This window comes from Falco cherrug, chromosome 1 (assembly GCF_023634085.1).
Source record: "Falco cherrug isolate bFalChe1 chromosome 1, bFalChe1.pri, whole genome shotgun sequence".
NCBI lineage: Eukaryota > Metazoa > Chordata > Aves > Falconiformes > Falconidae > Falco > Falco cherrug.
In genome coordinates this window covers 55,853,183-55,880,914 of record NC_073697.1, presented here as the reverse complement: position 1 = coordinate 55,880,914, position 27,732 = coordinate 55,853,183, and the positions used below count along the sequence as shown (strand labels likewise).

Below are 27,732 nucleotides of genomic sequence, written 5' to 3'. Positions count from 1 at the left end.
GTCACAATAAGGGGAACTGCCAGCACTAGCTTTTCATATGATGTTGTTTTGGCATCTCTGTTGTTTTATCACTTCTACAAAGCAGTTGCTAATGATGGGGAACCCCTCCATGAGGGTTCATGAATTAAGAACAGCAAGTAAAATTTGAAAGACTCTGAAATTAAGATGATTGATACAAACAGCCAGTTAGCTATTAGTAATAGTGGATTCCACAGTACAAGTGTGAGCAGGAGGCATCTGCTTTCATGTATGTTCTTCTAGACAGTTCCTAGATCTTCCATGCCTTGCCCTCTTTCTGGTATCTTAGTAAAAGATTATAGAATTGTACTGTGAAGTATCACAGTGGTTTAATTTATCGATGAGTTGGGAGAGAGTAGTTGGAAGGAGAATTATAGTAGTGTGGGAAACTGAAATGCAGGTTTTTTTAATACACTGTTACTAGAACATTAAAATTATTTTTTAATGTGTCTTAAGAAATAAGCTTACACTGGAAAGCAAACTTTATTAAAATATTTTCCTTCTAAAATACAATCCTTACCTTTTGGTAACTGATGTCTGGCCAAATCATCTTGTATAAGGAAAGGTCCTTTTTCTGTCTGTTAATACTTACGACTTCTCTAATTTTTCTCTTTTGGTTTATAATTGAATTTAGCATTTTGATTAGTGTCATAGTTGGCACCTTCAGTCTGTTGATTCTGTCAGTGACAGCAGAAGCAAGCTACAGAACTGTTTCTTGTGTTAGATTTCCATATCAGGATCTCTTCAGGAAGATTTGGTTAGGCTTAAAGAGAGTATCAAAGTTATAATAAACGATACAATAAAGTTGAAAGCAGAACTAAAACCAAACAAATTTGACTGATGGTACAACCTGAAGCCTGAGATACACCCTCTGAGCTCGTGAATCTGGTTGTATGAGCTGTTGGGCCAGTTGGGGGTTATATAAAGCCTAACAAGGATCAGCCGAGGAAAAGTTACTTAGATGTGAAGTTAGTTGGATCATAAGGCTATATAATTGGTTACAGAAAGGGTAAAAATAGATCAGTATCTGCTACCCTGTGTGAAGCAATATGAAAATTTCAGTCCAGTTCTTGATTACTGTTCTTGTTAAATCAGTGGAATAACTGGCAACATTTTTTCCTTAGCAGTCAGGTTGGACCAAATGAATCAATGTAAAAAGTGAAAAATTCCACCCATCTTTAAAACCACTGTACATAGGTATTAGTGTTAAGAAGGTGTTCAAGTACTTCTTGTACCCTTCTTCTCAACAGATGAAAAGCTTTAGTGTTCAGAAGAATGAATTGCTAACCTTTCAAAAGCATAACATTCAATCATTAAAAAAAAATAAGTAAGTGCGTCTCTCTCTCTGGAATCGATTAAAGAAATAGGTATTTATTTTTGCAGCCAATGATGTTGCAAAGTTTCTCATGAGTATCCTTTCATGTGGCAGTACAGTATGTCCTTGGCATTTGCTGCATGCTCTTGGTGTGTTGTTCAAAAATGAAGTGGTTAGCATGGCTGGTATTTATATTTAAGCATTTATTAAGCTTGAGTGTTAATGCCTGCTTGGATAAATAGAAAAAGTGTGTAATTTTCCTGTGGTGTTGTTCCAGTCTGTTAAGAACCAGACTTAATGATACTTTGTTTTCCACTTTTCATTTGGAAGGTTCTTTTAAATCACAATGAAAAGAATATTTTTTTAAATTAAAAGTAGAAAAAATAATTAGTTTCTGTTTTAAAAATTAAAAACAAATGCCTTGGAAAACCTGTTTGCTGATATCCTGTACACACAGATTTCTTTTCTTCGTTTTGTCATCTGCATAAAATATGTTGAAGGAATTGTGGAAACAGTATCACTGTTAAGTCAAGTCATAAAATCCTTTCCTCTCCTTCACCTCATACTCATTTTTGGACCTTGCCAGCATATCCTTACTACGCAGAGGAAAAAAAAAGTTGATTTGTCAGCCTTAAGTTTATTCTCTAGGTCTAGATGGTGAGACACTGCATTCCTGATGCTATTTAGTTGTTAAGATATTAGGATTACACATGATTTTCATCCTGAAGATACTAAATTACTGTCATAATCTAAGACATGTTTGTATTATTTCACGCCAAGCCTCTTGAACATTACAAAATTTCTGCTGGTGCTGAGCTGTACACCATAGAAACCTGTGAAAAAAAAATGATTGTGTTTACCCATCACTGGTTATGGTGGTGTTTGTCTCCTAGAGCAGAGTGGCCAAACGACCAAAGGCACTAACTACATTAGTCCTGTCTATCCCCCTTCCTAAATCTACCTGTCTGCAAATTATGGCTTCATAAAACATCATATGACTAGAGTAAGGCTTTTCTCAGTATATAAGGAGTTATGCCAGTTTCATGCTCTAGAAATCTTAAGAATCTGATAATGTGTGAAAATTAACTGTTACAACATTCACACCTAGCTACTTAAATTGAATGTAAATGTGTGTTGTCAAAAAATAGATGTTTCTTGTAATCTTAACAGTCTCAAATTCTCACTGTAGTGCTTAATTCAGATTTCTGCTGAAGGAAAAAAGCTGTTAAGTATAACCAGCTCAAAGACTGTTAAGTAAAATCTCCAAATGTTGCCTGTAGACAAAGATGTTATTTTAAGAACTTGGAAAGCTGGAAGAACCTCTGAGATGGGGAAATAAAATATGAGTGGATTCAAAGTCTGCTTCTAGAAGCTAGATTTTTAACTTCAACTGAGAATTTCTGAAGGATTCGTGGAGGGGTGAGGAGGAGGGTAGTTGTGAAATTATGCTTATATATTTAAAATTTCTTGCTTTCCAGCATAGCAAAATTTAAGTTAATAAAATCTTTGTTCAGAAATATATTTCAATATTATAATGTTCCTAAAAATCTAATCTATATACCTGATCAGCAGTTGTAATTTGGGATTGTTTCATGTCTTGTTTACAGCCAAAGATAAGTCAGATCATGTGTAAAACTACTTGTTCCTTTTTTCCCCTGAAGTACATCACCTGTATTACATTCACCTACCTTGAAACAGTTACTCTGTTGAATAAATTTCTATTTATATCATGGTTTTTACTTTATATATATTAAAAAATGTTCTTCAAGACACGCAGCAGTAAGTTGAAAATCAGGCATAAGCATACATAAAATATGGAATAAATACAGCTTTTAGCAGTTTTCCTTGCAGGCATATCAAGGAAGGGACTAATGAATACAGAATCATACTTACTTTCTACTTTCTCTTTAGGCTTAAGAACTCTGTGTTTTGCTGTGGCTGAGATTTCAGAAAGTGATTATCAAGAGTGGTTAGGTGTCTATCACCGTGCTTCTACAGCTATACAAAACAGAGCACTCAAACTTGAAGAGAGCTATGAACTTATTGAAAAAGTATGTGTAGCTTTTCGGGTTATTTTGGGGTTGAGGGTTTGGGGGGGCTGGGGTTGGAGGGGAGGGGGAGGGGGTGGGGGTGGAGCGGCTGGCAGGTGGGCAAGGAGCATGGGGTTTTTAATTCAGGTCCTTGTTTTCCATACCATGAAATCTTAATCATTATTGAGGAATAATGCTTAGATGGAAGAAAATGTAGCAGTATACTGATAGCTGTGTCACGTAGTCCTTGCAGTTCAGATGGTCAAAATGAAGGAAAGATTATTTTGACAAAAGTTTTTGGAGCAAGTAGCTACCTTGCCAGAAAGTGTTCATTTTCAGTTGAACTACTGGAAAGCTTTTTTTCAGAGTTGCTGTATTGCATAAAAAGGTGTAATAACAGGCAAACATCTGCTTTATTCTATAATGCTTGTAGAACCAGAGTAGTTGAGGCTGGAAGGGACTTCTGGACGTCATGTAGGACACAAATCCCTGCTCAAAGCAGGGCTAATTTTGCTTGCCCAGTACTTCGATGAAGTTTTGAGTATCTGCAAGAAGGCAATTTTCCCAGCTGCAGTAGGCAGTTGGTTTGTGGGGTTTTTTTAGTGCTGAACTATTCTTTTTCCCCTTTTTCTGAATTAAAATTTCTGTTGCTGCAGAATGTGACTGTTGCCTCTTCCCCTTTCACCATGCACTTCTTAGAGGAAGATGGCTTCTCTGCAAGTCCTCTTCAGTTAGCAGAAGGTGGCTGTGAAATCCCTCCCTTATCCTTTTTTTCCCCATGTTAAACTCGTCCTGCTTCTTCAGGCACTCTTAACATAGTGTGCTCCAGGCCCCAAGCTATTTTTGTGTCCCTTCACTGGACTTGCTCTACTTTGTCAACCCCTCTTGTACTGAAAGCCCAGAAAGACAGGTAAAACCCAGGGGCAGCCTCACAAGAGCGGAGCTGTAATCACTTTCCCTTGAGTTTCTGGCAACACTGCTGCTGGAGTAACTGACCATGTGGTAAGACTTCACTGTCTCCACCAAAAAGGCTCCCATGGCTTTTAAATGTATAAGCAAAGGGAGCTCGTGAAACCAATATTGCGTGAAGTTTTAATACTTCACATTTTTGGGGAGATCAGTTTTGGGGGTTTTCCTTGGAAAGGATAAGAGAGATTACATTGATGAAACTGCTTAAAATTCAGACCCTCAAAAACCTGGTGTTTAATTCATGAAAAAGAAGAGTGAGGGTATGTAGTTTCTGTCACTTTGGGGACTTCATGAGATGCACACTTTATCCAGACATGCACAAGACAGTCTTAAAACTATGTAACTTTGCTAACGCCTAGGCAGCCCTGCTGCCCTTACAAATTTTTGTATTAGCTGCACCAGTAATTTCTCAGTATGCAGGCCATGCTGCAACCAGGATTGCACAAAATTAGATTTATCATGGTGTCATTAACGGGGTTTTAGCTAGTTTTAAAGGTACAGAAATGTGAAGTGTAAAAATGGCTGTATTCACAAAAAGCATATAGATGTGCTGCATGGGAAGTTAAAACCAAACATAATCAAGATTATAGTTTCAGATTAAGATGAATTGACAGGTTGTGGGTTTTTTACAAGGGGAAGAGAAATCATGCCAAGTGAGAGAAGACATGGTATTAGTACTCCATAAGTCTTCAAATCAGAGAGGCGCCCCTCAGGAAAAGATAGCTGTTGCTGAACAACCTACTGAGCTTGTGAATAATTGGGTAAAGTTTGAGGGGTCACATTGTGCAATTTGCCAAGACACATAGATATTTATCTTAAAGCTCATAGGTATAAACTGAAAGATCTTTATTAATTGATACCAAATCTGGGTAATGAATTTAGAGAGCATTAATCTTGTAAATACGGAAAGTTAAACAAAAGAAATGTAGAGATTAAAGCTGAATTTAAACTGAAAAAACTGCATGTACTGAATATTTTATGTTCATAGAATCTTCAGCTGCTTGGAGCAACAGCAATCGAAGATAAATTACAAGACAAAGTGCCTGAAACCATAGAGACGCTCATGAAAGCAGACATAAAAATTTGGATACTTACTGGGGACAAACAAGAGACTGCCATTAACATCGGTATTATATTCACATTTATTTGATGGCTTTGTTACAGATCTAGAAATTACAGAAGTTGCTGAAGTAAAATTGCTTTCAGAACAGAAAGATATCTTGTAAAAAATAATACTATATGTAATTCCAGAATTTAAATGTTAACTTACTTTTCACTCGGTGGTAGGGGGAGAGTGGGGAATGGTGGATTCTTCCTTGTCAAAACAGTAACAGCAAGAAAAATTCATATTATCATAAAGAGGAAGAAAAACCAGGCATTTGTACTCCTTTGTAGCATCTAAAATGAATTAAAAAGAATACATTGTTTGGGTTTTACAGTCAGAGGGAATAATATTAGGAAAATACAAGTGTTCTTAGTTTCCTTTCTATATATTTCCTCTTTTCAAGAAAGCTATTAGGGACCATAATCTCAAGTAAAGCAAAACAATATAGATTATGTATTAAAGTACTATAAACTTTACCATCAATCAGAGGTTTCCTTTTATTATTTCCTTTTATTATAAAGGAGGGAAGAAAAGAATAATGAATTAAGTAATCTGAACAGCGACAGATCTGTATTTTTAAATAGTAATACATGAAAGCTGCATTTAAGCTCACATGTAAAGAATATTAAATCTTATCAGCACTTCTGCCATAGCCTAGCTATGTGCCCAAAATAAAGCATTATTTTGGTCATATCCTTCTTATTATTATTTTTACTATTAAAGAGCTTTTTTGTATGCATGTGATACAGTTGGTCTAAGGTTATTTTCATTAGTACCTTCAGGTTTGAGGTAATACACATAATATCAGTATTTTCACTTTAGTAAGAATGGTGATATATATTTGTCTAGGCAGCCTGCATCATTAGCACACAGCATACGTTCTGTTTAAAGCATCAAAGAATAAAAGAAAAGAATAGGAACATGTATATATGCAAATTTTGTATAAAATGCGAGTTGAATTCCAAATATTTGCAAGGCTAAGGGAGATGCTGTTTTCTATAACTCCCTGTAAAGATCTTTCTTTTCCTTCTGAGCACCTCTGAATAAGACACAACAGTTGCAAGCTACAGCAAGAAAAATTCTGACTGTTCTGACTTTGTACCTGTATATCTAATTTTTATAGAATGCAGTATAATTGTTTTTACCATTGATTTCGGCTGGGGAAATCTTATTTTTAATTCTGTCTGTAGTTCTCTTGCAAATTTTTGAAAACATATGTTTTTAACAGGTCACTCCTGTAAACTTTTGAGAAAGAACATGGGACTAATTGTTATAAATGAAGGTTCTCTTGATGTAAGTAAGATCTGCAAAGTTTTCAGTTAATGAAATGTTATTTTACTGTTCTGAATATCAAGATGTCATGGTGAAGGTAGCCTGAAAAATAACTTGGAGCATTTGTTTATCTGGACAAACACCAAAAATTCTGCCAAAACCATGGTTTGGGGAGGGGAGGGTTGTTTCTGGTTGTTTGCTTTGAAGGATTGCTTTTTTGTTTGTTTTTATAATCCTTTCAGTTAATTTTAGGATTGAACACTTGGAAGACCTAATGGTCTTTATGATAAAATGTTCTTAAGTAATTAGAAACTTAGTCTACACCTTCCAAAACCACGGTGTAGCTACTACACAAATGAACTTCAGAATGATGAGCAGACAAATTCTATGTAGTGAAATGACTCCATCAATGCAGGCACAAAGCTAGGAGCTTGACATTCTTCTAGTAGTGCCCAAACAAACTAATCCCAAGTTCCTTCCTCATGCTGTTTCTTACAGGATACTTCGTATCTGCCAAAAATGAATTGTCATTGTGTAGTTAAACAGCTGAAATTGTAATCTGATGTTGAAGTGTAAGTAAGGGTTAAAACTACCAACTTGCAAGAATACCGTGCTTTATAGGCAAGAGATTCTTTAGATAAGGTAGGGATGCAGTATTAAGTGAAAAATCCCAAGAGGGGAAAGAACTTAAATCATTTTACCACCCTCTAAGGGAGCCTTAAATGAACTCAGAAGTGGAAGAATTTCCCCAGTGGGAAAACTTGCTGTCCAGAAAGCTTCAGGAGGTAAACCCTGAAATGTTTACCTTGCTCTATATTGTGCTCAGGTTGCTCAAGATAAGACTTAAGGAGAGAAAGCGAAAAGAAAACACAAGAATCGGCAAGAGTGCCTTAACTGAAGGATTCCATGGTAGCATGTAAGGGTAGGCTACAACATGAATTAAAATATTTCTTACTTTTTTTCTTAAATTTTTGACCCATTTAGACTAACACATTTTCAACAGTAGTATGAATTTAATCATGATGACTATATTTGAAATATAATTTGTTTTAAGCAATGTGGTTTTGCTGATCAAATTTAAAATAAAATCCCAAACACAGGGCAGGTAGAAACTGTTGATTAATGTCTGGAACCAGAGTCTATTGATACAGTAAGCAACTTTTGACACAAGTGACCTGTGATATTAATGAAGAGAGGCAATTTTCTTTTCTTAGTTTAGAAAGATTGTGATTGCTGTTTGTTGCGGGGGGGGGGGAAGAAAGAGGTTTTTGTTTCAAGCCCTTAATTTTGCTTTTGAGTTTTTCACTCTTCAACCAATCTCTGAGTAAAAATTAAGCAATGCACATGAGAACATCTGTCCTGTATTTAGGTTATTTACACAGGCTACTGGATTTCAGAACTGATTCAGAATGCAATACTTAATAATTTGAAGTACAAAAGATAAATTACTTTCTATGCTTCTTCATATGTAATGAAGTGAAGTATTTTTATTTAACTACTAAAAGGAGTCCAGTAAAAACCCATTAAACAAGCGTTGTACATCAACCAGTTCTAGTGTGAGGATTAAAAAATTGATTGAATATGTATTAAGCTATACATTTTTAAAATAAATTTATATAAATGTAGATTAAGAATAAAAGCTGGTATCTGATATAACTACACTGTGCTCCCTATTTCAAACTGAAGTGTCTATATTGTGTAGAGATTGAGAATCATTTCTGTACATGCACAAAGTACATTCAGAGTACATAGAGATGCCAATAATGTGGCAGCTGAAACTGCGTATGCAAAACTGCTTGCATGCGGTGATAATACAATCGAGTTTTTTCAGGAGCAGGTAAATATAGTAATCAAGTAGTTTGAGGGCAAGAGGCAGTTCACAAAATAAACTTGCTCTATGCCTGTATTTTTTAACAGGAGACTCCATTAAAAGTTTTCTGCCTCATGTGATGGTGCACATTTCACTCTTTGATTAATGTATACCTTTATGTCCTACCTTTTTCTTGCTGGTGTGGTTGCAATCAGATGTCAGTTTCAGTTTATAGTGCAACTGAGTAAAAAATGGCCTTGAAAATTCTCATGGAGAAGTGGAATGGGTCTCAGGAAACGGAGAGAAGGATGGACTGTTGTGATTGCGGAATGTTGAGTTAGTGCAGCTGCAAGGGTGGATGCAATTCCTCTCTCCTTTCTGCATACCAACAACGGCTGGCAAGAGGCCATAATACTTAGTTGGAATATTGTCTGTTAAGGAATTTGGCAGCAACTTTGGTGTTTGAACAGCATAGGTCCATCTCTCGTACTGGGACTCTGTCCATGTAACCTTGAAACCTGGAAGAAAAAAATCCCAGTGTAGGTAGGACCTGTGTATTTAACATCTTGGAGAAGAGTTGCTCTGTGGCAGTCCCCTCCCTCCTTGGCTCTGCAAGGTATGAGTATAGCCTGTTGGCTCTAAAAAGATGTTGATCCATTCATAGGAGCTAGGAAAGTTGACTTCTCTTGGTCTGCATACTTGTCGTGGTACTGAAAAAAGGGTGGTGGTAAGTGGGTGCTTCCTGCCTTTGTTGTTAAAGTTATAGTACAGTATCTGTTGCATACCAGTGGCAGATTCTAAAAAGCCTAGTTCAACCGATCCTTTTAGAGACAGGCAGAGTACCCTGTCCCCAAGACATGTAAGACAGATTTAATAAAAATACCTCCTCTATTTCATCATTATTATGACCTTAGCATGCAAGACAGAGGAAGTTAGAGTAAAAAATTCTACTTGTTTAGAATGTATCCCAGCTCTGTGAACTGAGTTTACAAAGAATATGCTGAAATAAGAGATCCTCTTTTGTATGAACCAATATCTTTATTTATGGAATTGAAAGAAAAACACCCCAAACCCACTCAGACCCCACTCCCCAGTTAGCATTGGCTGGTATAGAACTCAAAAGACTTCCAGGAAGCATTTAGATATCTCTGTTTTTTGCAACATTCTTTGTTTTGAGGCTCCACTCCTATGAATATCTGCTTAGCTTCAACAAGGATTCAATAACAAACAAAATGTGGTTTTGTTAGTAAGTTCTTACAGTTGTGTAAAAGAACACTGGATTTTATATTGCCTTCATATTAACCTAGTGGATTGCTAAATTTCAGTATAGTACTGTTAATCATAGACAGAAATAGTAACATAGCCTGATTCTTTTAATTATGAACTTAATACTTAAACTGGGGAATAGTTTGATTATCCTTCAGTTTCACTGAGAAATATTTGATGAAAGTAGTGCAGCAGTGAATAAGGGGTGTTTTGATACTGCTTTTAGTTTAAGGCACTGGATTTCAGCGTAGAGCTACATGTAAGCCCACAATGGAATTTTAAATACGACAGTTTTACAGTTGGGTATTTTGTTTTGTCTTGAGGGGGGGTTGTTTGATTTATGTAGCATGCCTGGAGCTACCTGATGGCATGTCTCTTTATGATAAAAAATTAAAGTCTATTTAAACAGAAGAGTTTATACTGCATGTATGAGGAGAAACAATAGTTGAGAGGAATATGAATTTTCAGGCTCTTGTATTGCTTAAATTTAGTCAGAAGCTAAATAGTCCATGGAGATGAGAAAAACTGATGCTTTCCTTGATATTTCTTGATGAAGAAGATGCTATGGAAAATAGTTACAGAAGTTATTGTCATTTTAAAGACTTTCTAACATGTAATTTTAAACAGTGGCACCTCATTTCCTTTGCAGTTTCAATGAGGGGAGAGACAGGACACCTGAAGTGCAGAATTCCCCAACAGCCTAATCTGCTTTTAGATAAAAGTGAATCTTTAGAAGGCCACTGGAAGCAAAGTAGGCAAAAAACATGGTCAGCAGTGTGTGAAACTGGGAGGAGTAAGTTGGGTGGGAAAAGCAAAGCCATACCTTTAATTTCAGAGGGTTTTGAGAGTTGTAGTTACTTTTCAGTGGTTTATCTTTAGGTGATCACACCAAACTTTATTTACATATGCCTGATATCACAGAATTAGCACAATTATTTAATTGTTAAACTTATAGAAAGATACAAGAACCTTGTTGTCATATGATGGTACTGGTTTCCAAATTCAGTATTTTATAAGCAGAAGTGGGGGTGGTTTATTTTCCTTTCTCCTCTAAAACACTTCTTACTTCTGGGCTGTGAAACAGGAAACAATAGAAGCAGAGTATGTTGTAGCTCTGTGAAGGCCATTCAAAAAGAAATGCAACAAGCAGGTTTTTTTCTTCTTCATGAGACTCTACAGTAGAACTGTACTGTAACTAACTAGATATTAGTGACGTCCACAAAACAGGCTATGAAGTCCTGCTGCATGAATACAGGTGAATGTATTGCCTACTGAATATAATCCCAAGTTCTCAGTACTGGATCACAGACTAGTGACTTTTGTGGATGTGATTCAAGCTGTCCTTAGCAACTGAAAAATACAAAATATGATTTCTTATGTAACATGTTGGTGGTTAATGTGGTCATATCTTACATATATTTTTATATTTATATTTATAAATGTAATATGATATAATTATCAGTTATAATGCGTGTACTTGTATTACGAATTATCTCTGGTGGTTTTTTTTTTCTAAATATTTAGGACCATTTTATATAACAGTGAACAGGAATTCTTTCTTCCGGTATTTATATAAACGTGTGAATCTTCTTTTGCATAGATGTATAGAAAAATTATTAAATAATATCTTCTAACAAACATTAAATCAACTATTGGTGCCATTCAAAGAGCATTAAAAGTTCCACCATAACTTACATGCATATTTTATTTGGCACAGTGTGAGAACAATCCTACACACCATTTCTACTGTGATTTCTAATAGTACAGCTGTTGCAAATACTTTTACCATTTAATGCTTTCTGTTTGCTAGCATAATCAGAAGGTGATTTCCTCAAAAAACAAAATGCCAGTCTTCCTGATCACACTGGGAAAAAAAATTGTACTCAAAACCAGTAAGAATTAAAAATAATGGTCACAATTTTTTGTGCAACAGGGAACGAGAGAGACACTTAGCCATCATTGCAGTACTCTTGGTGATGCTTTAAGGAAGGAAAATGACTTTGCTCTCATCATTGATGGTAAATCTCTGAAGTATGCTTTGACATTTGGAGTGAGACAGTATTTCCTGGATTTGGCTTTGTCATGTAAAGCTGTTATCTGTTGCAGGTAAGGTTTACATTATTCTTTCTCTACAGTATTTTTATTTCAGAGAAAATACACATATCCATATGGTCCAACCATGAAATATATTAAAAACAAACAAACAAAAAATCAAAACGCAGTTGCTGAAGTTATTAATACAAGCTTTCAAGCAAAATATCTCTGTAGAGCAGTCTGCAGCAGAGTGTACCTGTCAAACAAAGTCATTCAGATTGCATATACCCAGAAAAATAATTTGTTATCCAAGGTTCATCTCAGCAACCTTGAGACACTGATCTTAAACTTAAATTGATACTACAGTTAACTGCAGGTTTTAGTACGTCTGGATTCTTTTGCAGATCTTCCTCCACAGGCAAGATTTTATATCTCTACTTCTCTGTAACCTGTTCATTACACTGCATAAGAAGTGCACAGTAATGTTAAAAGTACTGGTCTGGGTGATTTTTATTTCCTGAAGCTGATGGAGACACTTGGTTTTTTATTACTATTATTATTCCTGATTGATTGGGGGGGGGGGGGGTATGCAATCAGACCTTTCATCCTTTCCTGTAAACATCAGTTACTAGAGCTGTAAGCTTACCATAACAAGGGAACTTCTTCCAGATCAAAGAAAGTTAAGTATCTGCTTTCTTTAAATATACACAATATGAAACAGGTTTGGCTTGCCTTTTAATATTTTCAGATTTATATTAAGAAAGGAATACATAGGACTGTATAAGTGATAGCTTATGTGTTTTGGGGCCGTCTTTCATTTTTATGGCATTAAACACAAAGCCTGCAAACATATCCTAAGCAGTACATCACCTTTTCTACATTTGGATGATTGAATGAAAAAAGAAGTTGGGTGCTTGGTAGCTAGATGAACAAGAACTGCTTCTACCAATGTTTAAAGAACTTGGGTTAGGCCAAGTTATTAATCTGTCAAAAAGCAGAAGCAAGGACTTTTCTTTAGAAGAACATGGGCAATGCAGGTGGGATATCTGTATTAGAATTGCAATCAAACATTCCATAATTGTTGAAATCACTGTTATTTTCATCAGTGTCTGAAGTAACTATTACAAGGATAGCCAGTTAGTGTTCTCAGAGTTTTTTTCACTATTTTGACCTTTGTAGTAGCGTGTAAAAAGCTGTTTCCTATATTAAAACAGGAAAAATTAACTCAGAAACAAGGTATACAAGCTCTCCAGGAGTCCCTATAGCTTGCTGTTTCTCAATATACACCAGTGTCACAGATTCAAATTCTCACAATTAATGTAGTACTGAAATGTTCACGATTATCTGCATATTCAAGTTACACCTAATTCCGTATTTAAATAGGATTCTATGCCTGATGATAATTGCCTTGGAAAAAGAATCTGTGAAAAAGGAAGTCCAGCCTGGATTTTGTTCAGGAACAAAGTAATTCTTCAAATTCAGCATCACTTCTTACCAAGTTCAAATCATCCTTCAATAAATTATATAAGCTTGCTACCAACTACCTCGTTATTGCCTATCCTGTTATCTACCTGAAGGTAGAGACATGGTCTGTACAAATGTGAAAGCTGTTGTAAGTGCACCTTAATAGATTGTCTGCTTTTGATTGAGGGTTCTTGGGTTCAGTTAGAGAGTTTAATAATGTTCCATTAAGATAAAGCAGACTCATCTGAAAATCAGCGTTCAAAATGGACCTATTTTTCTGCCGTGCAAGAGGACAGGGAAAAGCAAATGAGGTTATAGTGTCCAAATAAACACCTGGTTTGTAGTCTTTCCATCATTTCTGTCAAGTGATATGTTATGCTACCAAGTGAGTTTTTGGGGGGTTTCAGTACTAATACTGTTTTTTTTTAATCGTTTAGCTTTGTAGCCATGCTCCAGCATGAAACTGAATTTCAGAGTAAGGTCTTACTGTCTTCTAAGCTGAGATCTTACACTGATACACAGTCTATACTGTGTACAAGCATCTTTCTAACAGTAGTAGTCTTTCTGGCAGGCAGATTGGAGCTTTGTCCTTGTTGTACTCTTTCCAGTTTTACTCAGGATAGTAAAAATCAACCAGGAGATGCATGTAGAAATGCTCTTAAAAAAAAAAAACTTTCTTTTTCTCTTTCCTTGATTTGAAAATATACTTTATATCATTTGAAGAGACAATATTGCTGTTCTTGTTGAACTGTAGAACCACCAAAGGATAGTCTGCACGTTTAGCTGTCTTTCAGTGGTAACATTTTTGTGATGAAACACCAGAAAGTGCAAAATGAAAGTTTCTGTTCTGGTAGCATTCTCTGCCATGTCTACATTTCCGTAATATACTTAAGTCAGCTGGTTTCAATACATGTCTAGGTATATGCTCTGACATATTTTGTAGCTGTTTAAAAATTGGCTGCAGGTTTAAAACTGAAGTATTTGCTTGTAACACTCACTGGTTTAGTATGTCCTTTTTCTTAATATCACATGCTTCTCAAAAGTCAAAATTCTGTCAAAGTATTTGTTGTAATGCTTCATCTTTACTAACAAAAATTTCATTACCTTGTTTGTGAACTTGAAATTAAAAAGTTTAAAAATACTAATTTTTGATTAAGGTAAATCATGTAAATACTTATTGTCCCGACTAAATGAAAATGTAAGCCTTTTCTCCATCCATATAAAGGCAGTAAACGTTTTAAGCACTCCTTGGTTTTGAAAGTACAAATTACATCACTTTCTTTTGAAGTTTTCAGCTGTATTCACTTGTTCAGAAGCATTTATTACCAATGGATTCTTCCTAAGACTAGCCATAACACAGATGAAACTGAGAAATTCAGCAGATATTTAACTTCAAAAAAAATCTGTATATGTTATTAATCCCAAGCAGATGTTTGGCTTAAAGACTTTGACAAACTGAATTCCAAGTCTGTATTGGCTTCGGAGTAATGTGTGCAAGAAGAATGTTAAATGGATTATTCTGTAGTAAAAATGTACAGCTAAGAGTGAACAGAATGAACAACAGATATTTTTTTTTATTGGTTTCACCATGAACTTGATGCACCAGGCAGTGAGAGTGCCTGCCATCTTCCAGCTGGCCCAGTAACATTGTCTGAAAGGGAAACAAGCCACTTGCTCCTGGAAGGTTAAAGAGATGAAAAAGAAGTTCTCGGGTCAGGAATCTTATATAGAAGCTGGCTGTAGCGAGTGTTGATACAATACAAATAAAAAGTAACAAAGTATCATAGAAATGCTTTCTGATACACTTGAACCACAGAATTTTCCTGAAGAGCTGTTGCTCAGAAGCTTTCATCCCAAGTTCACCACAAGGGTGTATTCATCCCAAGTACCTTTTTCAAAAGTCTGATAGCATGTGTTGTGCAGGCTGTTGAATAAAGTAATTAGATAGCTACCTTCAGTCTGAAGGCTGTATTATTCTCCATGCCTTTATTTTTTGCACTTGAAAAATCACGCAAATTTTATGCAACTTTTTTCTGTGATTTTTAAGCACTTAAAGCTTAAGCAATTTTATTTAATTGGCACAGAGTAGGATTGAGGGGTTTCTTTCAGCTGATGGAACGTCAACCAAACGTGAACCAAGAAAGTGTCCTCTGGCAAACGGAGAGGAGAACCAGAAGAGCTACAAAGATGTTACTGGAACCCAGTGGTAGTTAAGAGTATTGTACATGAGCAAAGACAAGCATAAATAGCATGTACCCAGTTTCCCTTCGCAACACTGTCTCAGCATTTAGCACAGTGGTCTAGGAAAGAGAGGCAACCACTGCTATTGTACCCCTGTGCTGGGAACTCAGTCATGTGTCTTAATTTTGAGGTTTAATCTGGTTGTTGAAACATACGGAGTTTTTTCTTCCTGTAACTTTATAGGGTAGGTAAAATGAAAAATACTGACATTCACTAGAGAAATATGGAAATTTTTTTCTTTTCCAAATGAGCTATGGAACTTACACTGTTCCTTCATATTTCTTCTATGACAGTGAAATTGAATCAAGTATCAGTCTGTTCCATAGTAAAGAGAGTACCTTGGTGATGTGGACTGAAGTCATAAACTGATACCTTTGAAAGTATGGTGTATAGTGAAGTTGTGTGATTATGATGCGTACATAAGATCTCATTCTACAAAAGACAAGGGGGATTGTATTTAATAATACAAAAAAAATGCTTCAATTTAATATTAATTTCAGAAGACAGTGTGCTTTAATTTCAGAAGTTCCCTATCTTTATATAAAAATACATATTTTTTTTTTATTGTCAGAAGACAAATCATGATCTCTTAATTTATTTGTTTTTTTAATAATTTCTTTTTGAAAATTGATATTTTAAACCAGTTCACTCTAATGTGCTTGGTAAGTTGACTTCCTCCACCAGAATAGTTCAGGAACTTCTCTCAGCTTTTAAGTAGTCTGAGTTTCAGAAATGTTGTGTAAGTATTAACTAGTAAGAATTGTGATTGTTACTGTAATTTACTGGTTTAAACAACACTTAATTCTTCAGGGTGTTATATGAGTAAATGTGTGGTTTGGGACATAAAAAGCTGTCTAGAAAAGCTTGCTTCTTTAAGTTTCATTTTATGTTTCATAATAATCATGATCAGCCTTAAATGGCTTGTATTTTAGTGGGAAACAACTTCAATAGCTTTTATTTTAGTGAGCAAAGGCTTTCCTTTCATAGGAAATTAATGTTGGTTTGGTGAAATTTGCATTTCTAAAGGATGTATTCATCAATATTTCTCAGGAGACTTTCTACTTTTGCCCTTATTAGTTAGGTTTCTCAAATTTGGATTTGTTAATGAAGGAAATTATAATGTCAGCAGTGTGATGTCAGAAATCTGGGTTTTTTCTGAACCTTTTCACCACTGCTGCATTTATTTTTTCTATGAACACAAATCAGTCAGCAGCTTCAGCTGTCAATTCCAAGAAAAACTTCGGTTTCCTTTTTTTCAGTTTATAGGTTGTCTGTGATGTGAACATTAGATTATGTTATGTGCTCTCTCTGTTAAAAAAAAACAAAACTGTTTTCTAATAGCATTCTTATTCAGGCAGAATGGAAGGTAGCTGGCACGGCCAGTATCTTCAGTAATTATGCAGTTGCTTATTGGTTGTGGTTTTGGTAGCTATGGTAAAGTTTACAGATAGCTAGAAAAAGTGATGACCAAGCAGTGCTGTTAGTACCCATGTGCTTAATGGAAAGAATATAATTGGTGTTTCACTGTTCTTTAACTGTAAAAATTTGGTGTTGACTCTGGGGGATTTAACCTCTCTTCTTTATTTGAAAAGAGATGGGGATTATGTTCTGTTAGGTGATTTTTGAAGGGGGGACAGGAAGAAGTGTGATGAGGAAGTTTATGCAACTAGTTGGAAAAGAAAACTTCCTCTAAAATTAAATTATAGATCAAAGGTTTGGTCCAAATAGAGAGCAATGCATTTTAACCTGTAATGTCAGTCTGTCCAGTGTCAAGACAGGCAAAAAAATCAGCCTTGGCTGTAATGCCAGAGATCAGTGGGCAGACAAGAACATTTTATTATGCCGTGTACTGAGAAATAAATTGACTAATGTATACAGTTGAAAAGATTTTTTGCTCCTTTTGTAGGTGGCTTGGTTTTATTAATTTCCTCATTAGCACTGTTTTTGTGACTGTAAAAATCAATCAATACAAACAGGATAGTATTTTTTTGCCGTGTCCACTTACCGTATTTGATAGAATTCTTTGAGCTATAATTCTTCAAACTAGAAAGGACTTGCCCATCAGGAATCTCATTAATAATATAACTGTATAATTTTCTCAAGTATCACGAGGCCTTCCAGTATTCATGTACTTATGAGAATGGTGCCTTTGGGACCTTCAACCTGCAGGATCTTTTGTGAGGAACTTTAGGACTGCACATATGCCGTAATTCAGCTGAATCTTTGGTGTCTGGTGGTAACATTTCTTTTTGTTACTGAGCTTGTGAAGGCCATGCATCAGTCTGGGTTCAGGCGAGAACTACACTCATGAACTCCATAGGCCCTGTTACTTGGCAGTGTCCCAGTGTGCAGCAATATACAGAGCATGTTCAGGAAGGAACATTATTTGGAAGTAATTGCTCTCTTGTGCTTTTCCTTTACAATTTTTGGCGAACAAATTTGCATTCTTTATTTCTTGTATATTTCTGTGGATTGATTTTGGGTTTTGGCCTGGAGGAGTTACTTTAGGTTACGAACATCCCTATATAAGCCTTAACCCTGAAATTTTGTCACTGCAGGGGGAGTCTTTCACATCCCAAATTGTGAAGTTACAGAAGCTTACAGTACCAGAGGGGTTATTAACCATGGGTGCGCATATAGAAGACTTGTAAGAGATGAGTTTTAAATACACGTTTTCCTCCAGTTTTTGGTGTCAGTATATATTCAGTGGCAAGTTCTGCTTCTTATCCGTATCTAGTTTTTGCATGGAGGCATCTAGAATAAATTTGTCTGGAAAGATAGATGGGTAAAGGATGGTTCTTCAGCTCCACATCCCCAGCTCCACAGCAGGAGTTATGCTTTGATACCAGATTTGCTTTCTTTGTAGGAGGCAGTGAACAGTTTGGGAGGGGAAGACAGACTCACAGAGCTTTTAATATTTCTTCTTGTTTCTGTACCTTGAAACAGGAGAGGGAGGGTTTGATCCTTGACTCCAGTGCCAGGAAGCTCAACAGTGAATTGTCACACTGGTTAGGGTTTGCTCCTTCCTTTCTACACCCTGTGAAACAGACCAGTCCTAGCAAGTAATGTCTCTATGTTACTTTCAGTTATGATGTCTCAAATACTACAAGGACTGAACTTCAGCATACAGAGTAGGACTTTTACAACATGAATTTAAAGGTACACGTCTGACACTCACAATGGTAGATGGAGCCAAAACTGGTCTATTTCATCAATAGAGCTTTTGAGAGTCATTTCTGGAAGAATTTGTCCCCTCAACTGTGGACAGACATTTTCTTAATGGCAGATAATTGGAACAGTCATGAAAAGAACAAGGGAGAAGTTATCAGCAGTTCAAGTGGAGGATCAAGAGTCAGTGTTCAAAATTGCTTCCGCTACTTAGCATTGTAGGCTATGTTAACATAGTGGCAGTCCACCCTTTTTGTTTGCTCCTGTTTGCTTTGACACCTGTGTCTTAAATATCTTGTTGGTTGGTTGTAAAATGTATTTAAACAGGGAGGAAAGTAAAAAGCGTTACAACAAAATACCCCAAAATCTGCAATTGTTGTAAGCTAGCACCAGTAGTGGCAGGGTTTGGAGTTTCTTCATTACGCTGTTTTAGGGGCCCATTCCTGTTTGACCTATGTCTCTCCAGTCCTATTAATGTCTTGCCTCAACAAATCCAAGGTTTCTATGAACTTTACTGGGCATGTGCTTTCAACGTATAGCCTAAAGGGCAATAACGAGACCATGTCGCCGGCCAGGATGTTAGTTGGCCTGGTTTTACTACCTTTTCACAGAATACAAAGTACATTTTAAAAGTACATTCATTTCAAAGTCCTGTATTAAACCTTTTTCTTTCTGTAATCTCTTAGGGTATCGCCACTCCAAAAATCTGAAGTTGTAGAAATGGTTAAAAAACAAGTTAAGGTAGTAACTCTAGCAATTGGTGATGGAGCAAATGATGTTAGTATGATACAAACAGCACACGTCGGTGTTGGTATTAGTGGGAACGAAGGTCTACAGGCTGCTAATTCTTCAGACTACTCGATTGCTCAGGTAAGTCATTACACTGTAAATACTGCAATAAAGTATTTTAACGTCAGATTAATATTTGTGTATGCGTGTTCTGATTGTATGTTTGTTCATTTTTCGTTTTTTGCAGTTCAAGTATTTGAAGAACTTGTTGCTGGTTCATGGAGCCTGGAATTATAACAGAGTAGCTAAATGCATCTTGTATTGTTTCTACAAGAATATAGTCCTTTATATTATCGAGGTAATTTTAGAGTACAGTAAATGTTATTTCTTGAAAGAAAAAACTTTATTATTTTGCACTTCTGATTATTATATATGATTTTAAAGAAGCAATTAAACTCTCAGTAAGCACTTAACTAGTACCGAAATCTTGCTTTTTAGTGAACTGATTAATACTGGAGTGATTACTTTTTTTTGTTACTTTAAAAGACCCAATTGTCTTAAAATACATACTAATCAGTACTGAATGTTTGTGTTGCATAATACTGGTAGCTTATTAAAATTCTGTATCTATAACATCATTACAGTATTTGAGGAATACAGTTACAAGGAGCCTTAAATGTATTAAGAGATGTGTGTGATTAAGCTTTTTCTGTTGGTGTCCGCAGCTGTCCAGTTCGCAATCTGAAGCTCTTTTTCAGGTCACTGTTGAACTGCAGGGCTGTTGCTGTTTAGAGCAGTGTATAGGGTTTCTACACATAAGTTTAGTTGCACTAGTGCATACCTTTCACTCGTTGATGTGGTAACCATGCCTCCTTAGGCTCTAGTTCACGAGCAGGGATAGTTTCCTGGAAGTAGCTGACCTAGTTTTCTCACCTGGGATTTTAAGGAGGCTGGAATAATTTGAAAAATATAGTAGTGTGAGAGGACTGTGTTGTAATAAGTATGTGTTTATTGGTTAGGACAGCATGTATAGCTGTGGTTTTCATGACTTCATGATCATATGACCTCCTCAAAATTTTGAGTGTAATTTTAAATGGATTTTAAAATCCTCCCTCATTTACTGTTCCTCTTTTTCCTATAACAGCTGCTTGCTTTTTTATAACCAAATATTTATATAGTAATTATGTTTATAATTGATTCAGACTTTATAGTCACAATGATACTTTGGGTTAAACATGTGGGCAAAAAAATACAATTTGTTGCAAAGCTTGATCATAGAATAACTTCTGTAAGTCGGTTCTGTATTTTTAATTAATGTGATTAATAGTTATTCTTAAGACTTTTAACTTTTTAAATATATTTTCAAATTAATGTCTGAAACTTCCTCAGTTATGTATCCATTTTCTACTGAAATAAAATGCCTTCTTTCTGTTAGACCTGATATAAACATTAGGTTACTATTTCCGATTTTGATATTTGTGTGTGATTTTACGCCGTTGAAATATTTGAAAATACTTTATAAACATATTTTTATGTACAAGTGTTGTAGCCAAAAAGTGTGCGTTTTTCTTAGGATATTTTTTACATTTTCTAAATTTAACTTTTTTCCTCTTTAAACAGACTTCAATCTAAGTAGCAGCAAGTTTGTAGCCTGTTTAGATAAACATGAAGTAGGAAGCTATAGAAAAACTGAATCCATTAAAGATCCTTTTTTGCTTTAGAAGTGATGGCAGACTTTAGATCCTGCATTTCAAAAGCTGAATATCTACTTAAATGATCAGACTTCCAGAAGTACTGATTAGCAGTAGCTCTTGAAGTATTTGAAAAAGTAGTATTAATGTATACTTTGTGTTCATAGAAAACATACAAAGTTGGGCTTTAGAACATACTGCCTTATTTTTCTTAATTTTCTATCATTGTCACCTGCAAACACATTGCAAGTTTATGACTTAAATCAGACATAAATATCCCACTGTATTCTTTGTGAAAGGAAGTTAAACGCAAGGTACAGAGATCATAGTCTAAAAATACAAAAGACTAGAAGAGTCTTTACCTCCTGAGTGGATAGAAGGGCAAAGAGATCATTTTTATATGGGTTATGACCCCTGATGTATAATGCATATAAGCATTTTGCCACATAACACCTTCTCTGGAAGACAAGATGACTTCTACTTGAATTCCTGTATACCCAACGTTTGTCAGCTCAGAAAACTTTCACAGATGTTAATAGCTCATGTCAATACTGTGAGTGAATGGGCAGAAATTCATCATTGAATGTCTCTAGAAAGGACAACTGCCAGTCTTGAATCTCTCTTTTCAGTTTTTTGTACAGATCAGGCGTGGGAGCAGAGAGCTCAATGAGTATTTGTAAGCTGCTGCTTAATATGCAGAAATGCTACATCAGAAAAACGTCTGTGAAGCTTTTGTAGCCACGCCTCCTCTGTCTTGGAGTTTAGAAAATAATACTATGAAAGGCATGTCTGGAAGTTGCTTTAAACAAGTTTCCTTTTATTATCTGACAATAACTAAAAATACCTACCTTTCCTTAATAGATGCATATTATATTTTTAAATGTCTGCTCGGTACTAATGAAACAAGTAATGTAACAAATTCCATTTAATGTAAAATACAGCCTTTTTCCTAGGCATTCATGGGGTAACACAAAATAACTGCCATTGGTTTCTTGGTTCAGAAAATGGTCAAGGTCTATAGTAATAGTCCTGCAAAGTGATTAGTGTTTATCAACATTTAAACTCCTATTCATATGAAACTAGAAGTAGTCTGTAATAACTTTCTACTGTGTCTTGACGCAATAGGTGTTTAAACATGGGCCTCATCTTCTGCATGAGACTAGTCCCAGTAATTTTAGGGGTTGTAATCTGAAGTATCATTCTAAGTTGCAAATGAAAACTTTGAATTTCTAACAGACTGCTAATGTGGATTATTAAGCCTGTATTAAGCCACATTCACATAGGATAAGCCTATGCAGAGTCTCACACTTATTTTGCAGGGGCTGTCATTACCTTATAATGATGGCTGGGATTCAGATTGATCTAGTGATTAAGAACTCCTTTGTGGATTGGTGTTGGTTTTATAATTACCATTACTGCATATACTCTTATGTTAAACTACTCATTTTGTAACATTATGCAAATCTCCCTTCAACATCAGAGGGACAAAATTTTCCTATTATTACTGTTTGTTCTGCTAGCTAGTAATAACACAAAATAACTATTTTATGTTAAATAAAAAAGGTTTACAATTTAAAAAATAATAGGTTTTTAAGATCTATATAGCTCGCTCATATTTTATGTAGGGGAAAATTCAAATAAAAGGATAAAAGACCAGGATACAAACAGAAGAAACAGATGCATGGAGTTCACTTTTAAAGTTCAGTCACAGGTCTTTAAACATGGCCGTCTGTAACAATTAAGTGATGCTACGTGAACAACTCAATTATACTAAGTAATTAGAGCTGTAATGACCTTTTTTTTTTGTTTTGTTCTGTAAACTTTGGATGATGATTTTTTTTTTTCTAATCTTTTTCTTCTAATTTTTTTTTTCCTTCAAGCCCTTTTCATCCCACTGCTGAGTTACACACTTTTTGCTGCTCATGTCCGTAACGGAAGTTTATCATTTTATTCCCATTTCCTTTGCCTGACACATCAGACGAATGCCTGTGGTCATATCGAGACCCATATCATGCATAACCCCAAGAATGAGTAGGCTTTCTGTGTATGCTCACACTGCTTCTGAGCTGTAGAGTTTAGATGCTGTTGTTCAGTATGCCAGGGCTTACTTAATGTATGCAAACTGCACTGAGTTCAGTTTAAAACCCAGACAGCAGAAGGTGATTGTGCTCATGCCCAATTTTGCATTATATGGTTTGAAAACTTAGAAATACAAGGATCTGCATAGAGGCCCATCTCATTTAAATGGGCTGTGAACCTAAATCTTTCATTTTCAATGGAAATTATGTAGCTGTTGAACTATAAAATAGTCTGAATTTTCACTTCCCCTCATGTATGTGGACTAAATTACTTCTGAAGGACACCTATCACCTGTCCTGTATAGTGGTGCTGGATTAGTGATTTCAGCTGTTAGAGTAGGACCTACCCCCTAAAAAAGAAGTGGCTGAGTCTGCTCCTAAATTAGTGTCACATACATGTCCTGAAAACCTATTTTGCAGGTACAGCTGCCTTAGTGTCCATTGTAATTAGGTTGAAATACACTTCTGCATGAATAAATTTCCCACTGTGAAGCAAGTGTTTCTTGTCATTGTCACTATTAGTAATGTAGTAAGCTCTATAGTAGTTTTTTTCCTGCATGGTTAAGAGTAATTTTCTGGGGTCCAAGGTTCAGAAGTTAGGGTAAGTAGGTGGCTTATTTTTTTTTCCTTGCTCTTAGTTTGAGATGAGAGCTGTATTTATCCCTCCTGCCTTTGTTTTTTTTCCCCTCTAGAAATTTCCTTTTTGAACCAAGGTGTTCTTAATGTGAACATTCAAATACTATCTTGCAAACAATAGAAAACCCGTGTTTCTGCTTAGACATTAAAGATGCTCTGTCTCTTAAAGTAGTGTATCTGGTATTCCCCTAAATAGTAGTGTTTCAGCTACAGAGGGCATTGTTTTTACCCCGTTGAAAGGTTTCTCTTCCCAACCATTTATTTTATTTTTATATAGATTCAGCAAGAACTTTAGAACCTGGGGTGCTACCAAATTTCATTCCTTCTTGGCTTGCTTCTAGAGCTCTGACCCAGATATGTTCCAGTTCCTTATTACACTAAACTGAATTAAAATAACCTATAACTTGCATGCTTTCTTTGGAAGAACGTAAATGCTAAGATTTCAGGACATTTAATATTATGCCTCTTCACAATTCTACAGTAAAACTGTTCTCATTTTAAATAGCTTGAAAATTTTAACTTAAGTTCTGTACAAAATAAAACTGCAGTCAACAGGGGTTTTAAGGAATAAAATGATGTGTAGCATTTCTGAGGCTTGGTAGCAACTTCATGTATGCCATTCCATTGCACATTAAAATTTTAACTTAAATACTTGCATTTCTTTAAAATATCTACTCCGAAACATTTACAAGTGTTGCTTGACATCAGTTACCTTTTAAGAATAGTGAATATGTGGAAGAGATTCAGTACATGTATTTAGGCCTTTCTTTTTAAACATTTTATAACATTTTGACTGCTAATTCAATCAGAACAGAAAGTTAATATTCTTTCCATATACTCCTTGGTTATGAGGGTCAAATATATGTCTACTTGCTGTCTGTTTTGTTTTCTTGCTAGAGTTGTAGTACTTTTGTTAAACTCAGTCTGAAGTTACTAGCAATGAGATGTACACATATTTATGCCCAGCTATTGAGTCACATATTCTCTATTAAAGCTGGTATTTTCCACCACACTAACTCTTTCAAATTAAGAATTCTAAAATTTGCTCCAGTATTTGATACAAACAAGAAAAAAAATTGAGGAGTAAATCATATCATAATATCTGTGCTTCACTTCTCTCTCAAGAGGTGTCTGCCTAGCCACCTTCCTAGGTTGGGAGTGAAATGGTGCAGGAACTGTGTGTAATGAGTAGGTTGAAAAGAGACAGGGCAGTTGAGGAGCGCAGCTTGTATCCAGCAGTGGTGATGGGGTTCGGGATTAGGTTCACATGTTTAGCTTAGTTGTAAAGTATCCAAAAAACTGTGTTGATGTTGAGTGTCTAATTAATTGTTCAGTAATGAACAACTCATTCACTCACCTCTCTCCCTCACACTCAACTACTGAGAAACTGCTGCTAAAAAATGTCTGTTAAATTCATCACAGTCAGATAGTAACTCCTATTTCTAAAGTAAAAAAATGCACAAGAGCTTATAAAAATCTGATTCAGCTGGCATAAAGTAATTCCATTGTCTTTTCAGTGAGTAGACTGAAAGGTTAGAAAATAGTGCTTGTTACTGTTAAATCAACCAAAGAAAAGAAATTTACTATTATAAGACTTCAGAAAATTCAGTGTATTCTCTATCTTTGTATTGCAGCCTCTAGAATTCATGACAAGTATGCTATCTTGTTCCAATAACCAGCCACCAAAAAAAACCTATTTGCTTTTCATTTACTGGTTGAACAAAAAGCAATTTTGGCTGGATTTTACCTCTCATTTTTAGTGTTAATAGTTGCTAATTTTGGGGGGGTGAGGGGGGTGTCCATCTCAAAATAGTCACAAACTTGTTCGGATGCTCTGCCACAGGATAAAAAAATCTGAGCTTGGTCATAGAATCTGGTCACCTGGAGGCCAGCCCAGGAACATACTGATAAACATACATATTGATTGTATCTGTTCATCTTAAAAGTCAGATGAAATGTGAATTGTAGGAAACTCTGTAATGCAGCATCTAAAAATTCACTTGAAAAGCATGAATCTTAAACTGAGTAGAATGTTGTTTGGATGACCTTAATTTCTGTCTCTGTACAGCTTATGTTTGTAATGGGCAATATAGTTTCAGTGTAACTTGTTAATAAAGATTCATCAGACATGCTGCTTCTCCACTTTGTCATTGAACTAACGTAAGCATGAAGAAATAAAGCACTCATACTGCATGCTATTCTAAAAACATAAGAAAATGCGTTAATGTGCCTTTCAAATTAAATTTGCTAATTTTTTTAACCTTTTAGCAAAAAGTGGTAAAACTTTTATACCACTATGGAAGAGACGTCTGATTGTCTCTAAAGTACTCTGAAGTTGAGTTAGTGCTCGTTAAGTAGCTGTAGTTGATTTAGTGCTCTGGTAAAGCCTCATCCTCCCATGAGCTTTGTGTATGAGTAAGGAATATTGGTACAGTTTTCAGTATCAAATTGCACCTTAGTCTGTGAATTCAGTTAGGAGGACTGCTGCTGATCTGTAGGTTGTGTCATCCCTCCCCCCCTCCCCCAAATTTCTCAGAAATTTTCTTTTTTTTAAGAATTAAATACAGTATAAATGCAGTGAACTTAAATCACTCATAAATGCTTAAAGAACATGGTGTTTCTTCTGAAAATAGCTACCTCCTTTAAGTGTTTTCATTTTTAGGTGGTGTAGCTCACATATTTGACTAGATTGCCCATTACCTCTTCTTGAACGCAAGCTGGGGTTTTTTGTTTGGAGGTTTTTTTTTATATATGGGTTTAAACCATAATATTTTCAAATGTGTTGTTAACATGTTCTAGGGATACGCCTTTTTGTGAAGGTGAAGAAAAAATCTATTGATCATACCTTGCAAGACATTTAAGTAATAGACAGTTCTCCTCTCTTTCAGATCTGGTTTGCATTTGTCAATGGCTTTTCTGGACAAATTCTTTTTGAAAGATGGTGTATAGGTCTTTACAATGTGGTAAGATGATGTGTGTGTTTTCATTTTTTTTCAACCATAATCATGAAAGTTTCTTGAGTAAGCAATCCTTAAGCAAGTCCTTGCCTCTTAAAGTTTTGCAATATGTTTTGGTTTTTTTTAATCCATCTACTAGATGTTTACAGCAATGCCTCCGCTAACTCTTGGAATATTTGAGAGATCCTGCCGAAAAGAGAACATGCTGAAATATCCTGAGTTATACAAGACTTCCCAAAATGCACTGGACTTTAATACTAAGGTAGATTTTAAAAAATCAAATATAGTTAAAGCAGAGATTAATATGAATTCAGTATAGTTATCCTTTCTGTTCTATGCTGTTTCTAATTAAAAATTGAGGGGATTTTTATTACTACTCTTTCCAATTGTCCACTTGTTTTTAGCAAGTACGGAAATGGACAGCAAGCATGTTATTTTTTTCAGCCCCTATTTTTTTCACTGCTGGTAATAAAGCTGTCTTCCATAGGCAGAAGTGATTAGACCTCTCTTGTTGCTGGGCTGTATGTATTTGTACTGTTATATGGAAATGGATTACTGAAGCCTGGGGAGAAGTGTTGCAGAGGACAATAAGAACTGTTGTTAGATTTGTAGAGGGAGGGACCTAGTACGATTCTTTGTCAATTTGGAGTTGTGATTTTAATGGTTTAATTTTGAGTTTTGGGAAAAAATACTTGGAGTCAGTTAAGAATGCGTCAGGGTGGATCAAAAGGAACCTGAGGCAACTTTTTGGTGGGAAATGGACAACATTCATCTTGGAGAGACTAGCACCAGAAGTAGTAAAAGAATGTAGGACTCTAAAGTATGTAAAGCATACACAATTTCTGTAGTTTTGTCCATAAATAATGTCTCCAAAAAATGAAATTAAACTTGTGCCTGAATCTGCAATTTCTTTAATACTGTGATATTTGTAAGAGTTCCTTCCGATTTT

At 35.5% G+C, this 27,732-nt stretch overlaps 1 protein-coding gene across 4 annotated transcripts in view; it reads left to right on the top strand.

The window, feature by feature from the left end:
* ATP8A1 (ATPase phospholipid transporting 8A1) overlaps nt 1-27,732 on the top strand; it is a 117,503-nt gene that overhangs the window by 54,674 nt on the left and 35,097 nt on the right. For all 4 annotated transcript variants that reach the window (XM_055728231.1, XM_055728162.1, XM_055728298.1 and 1 more), the window contains 8 exons: nt 3,245-3,384; nt 5,321-5,459; nt 6,666-6,730; nt 11,719-11,891; nt 19,379-19,562; nt 19,669-19,779; nt 26,715-26,789; nt 26,923-27,045. In XM_055728231.1, coding sequence (XP_055584206.1) covers nt 3,245-3,384; nt 5,321-5,459; nt 6,666-6,730; nt 11,719-11,891; nt 19,379-19,562; nt 19,669-19,779; nt 26,715-26,789; nt 26,923-27,045 — 1,010 coding nt within the window. The remainder of the gene's footprint in view (nt 1-3,244; nt 3,385-5,320; nt 5,460-6,665; nt 6,731-11,718; nt 11,892-19,378; nt 19,563-19,668; nt 19,780-26,714; nt 26,790-26,922; nt 27,046-27,732) is intronic.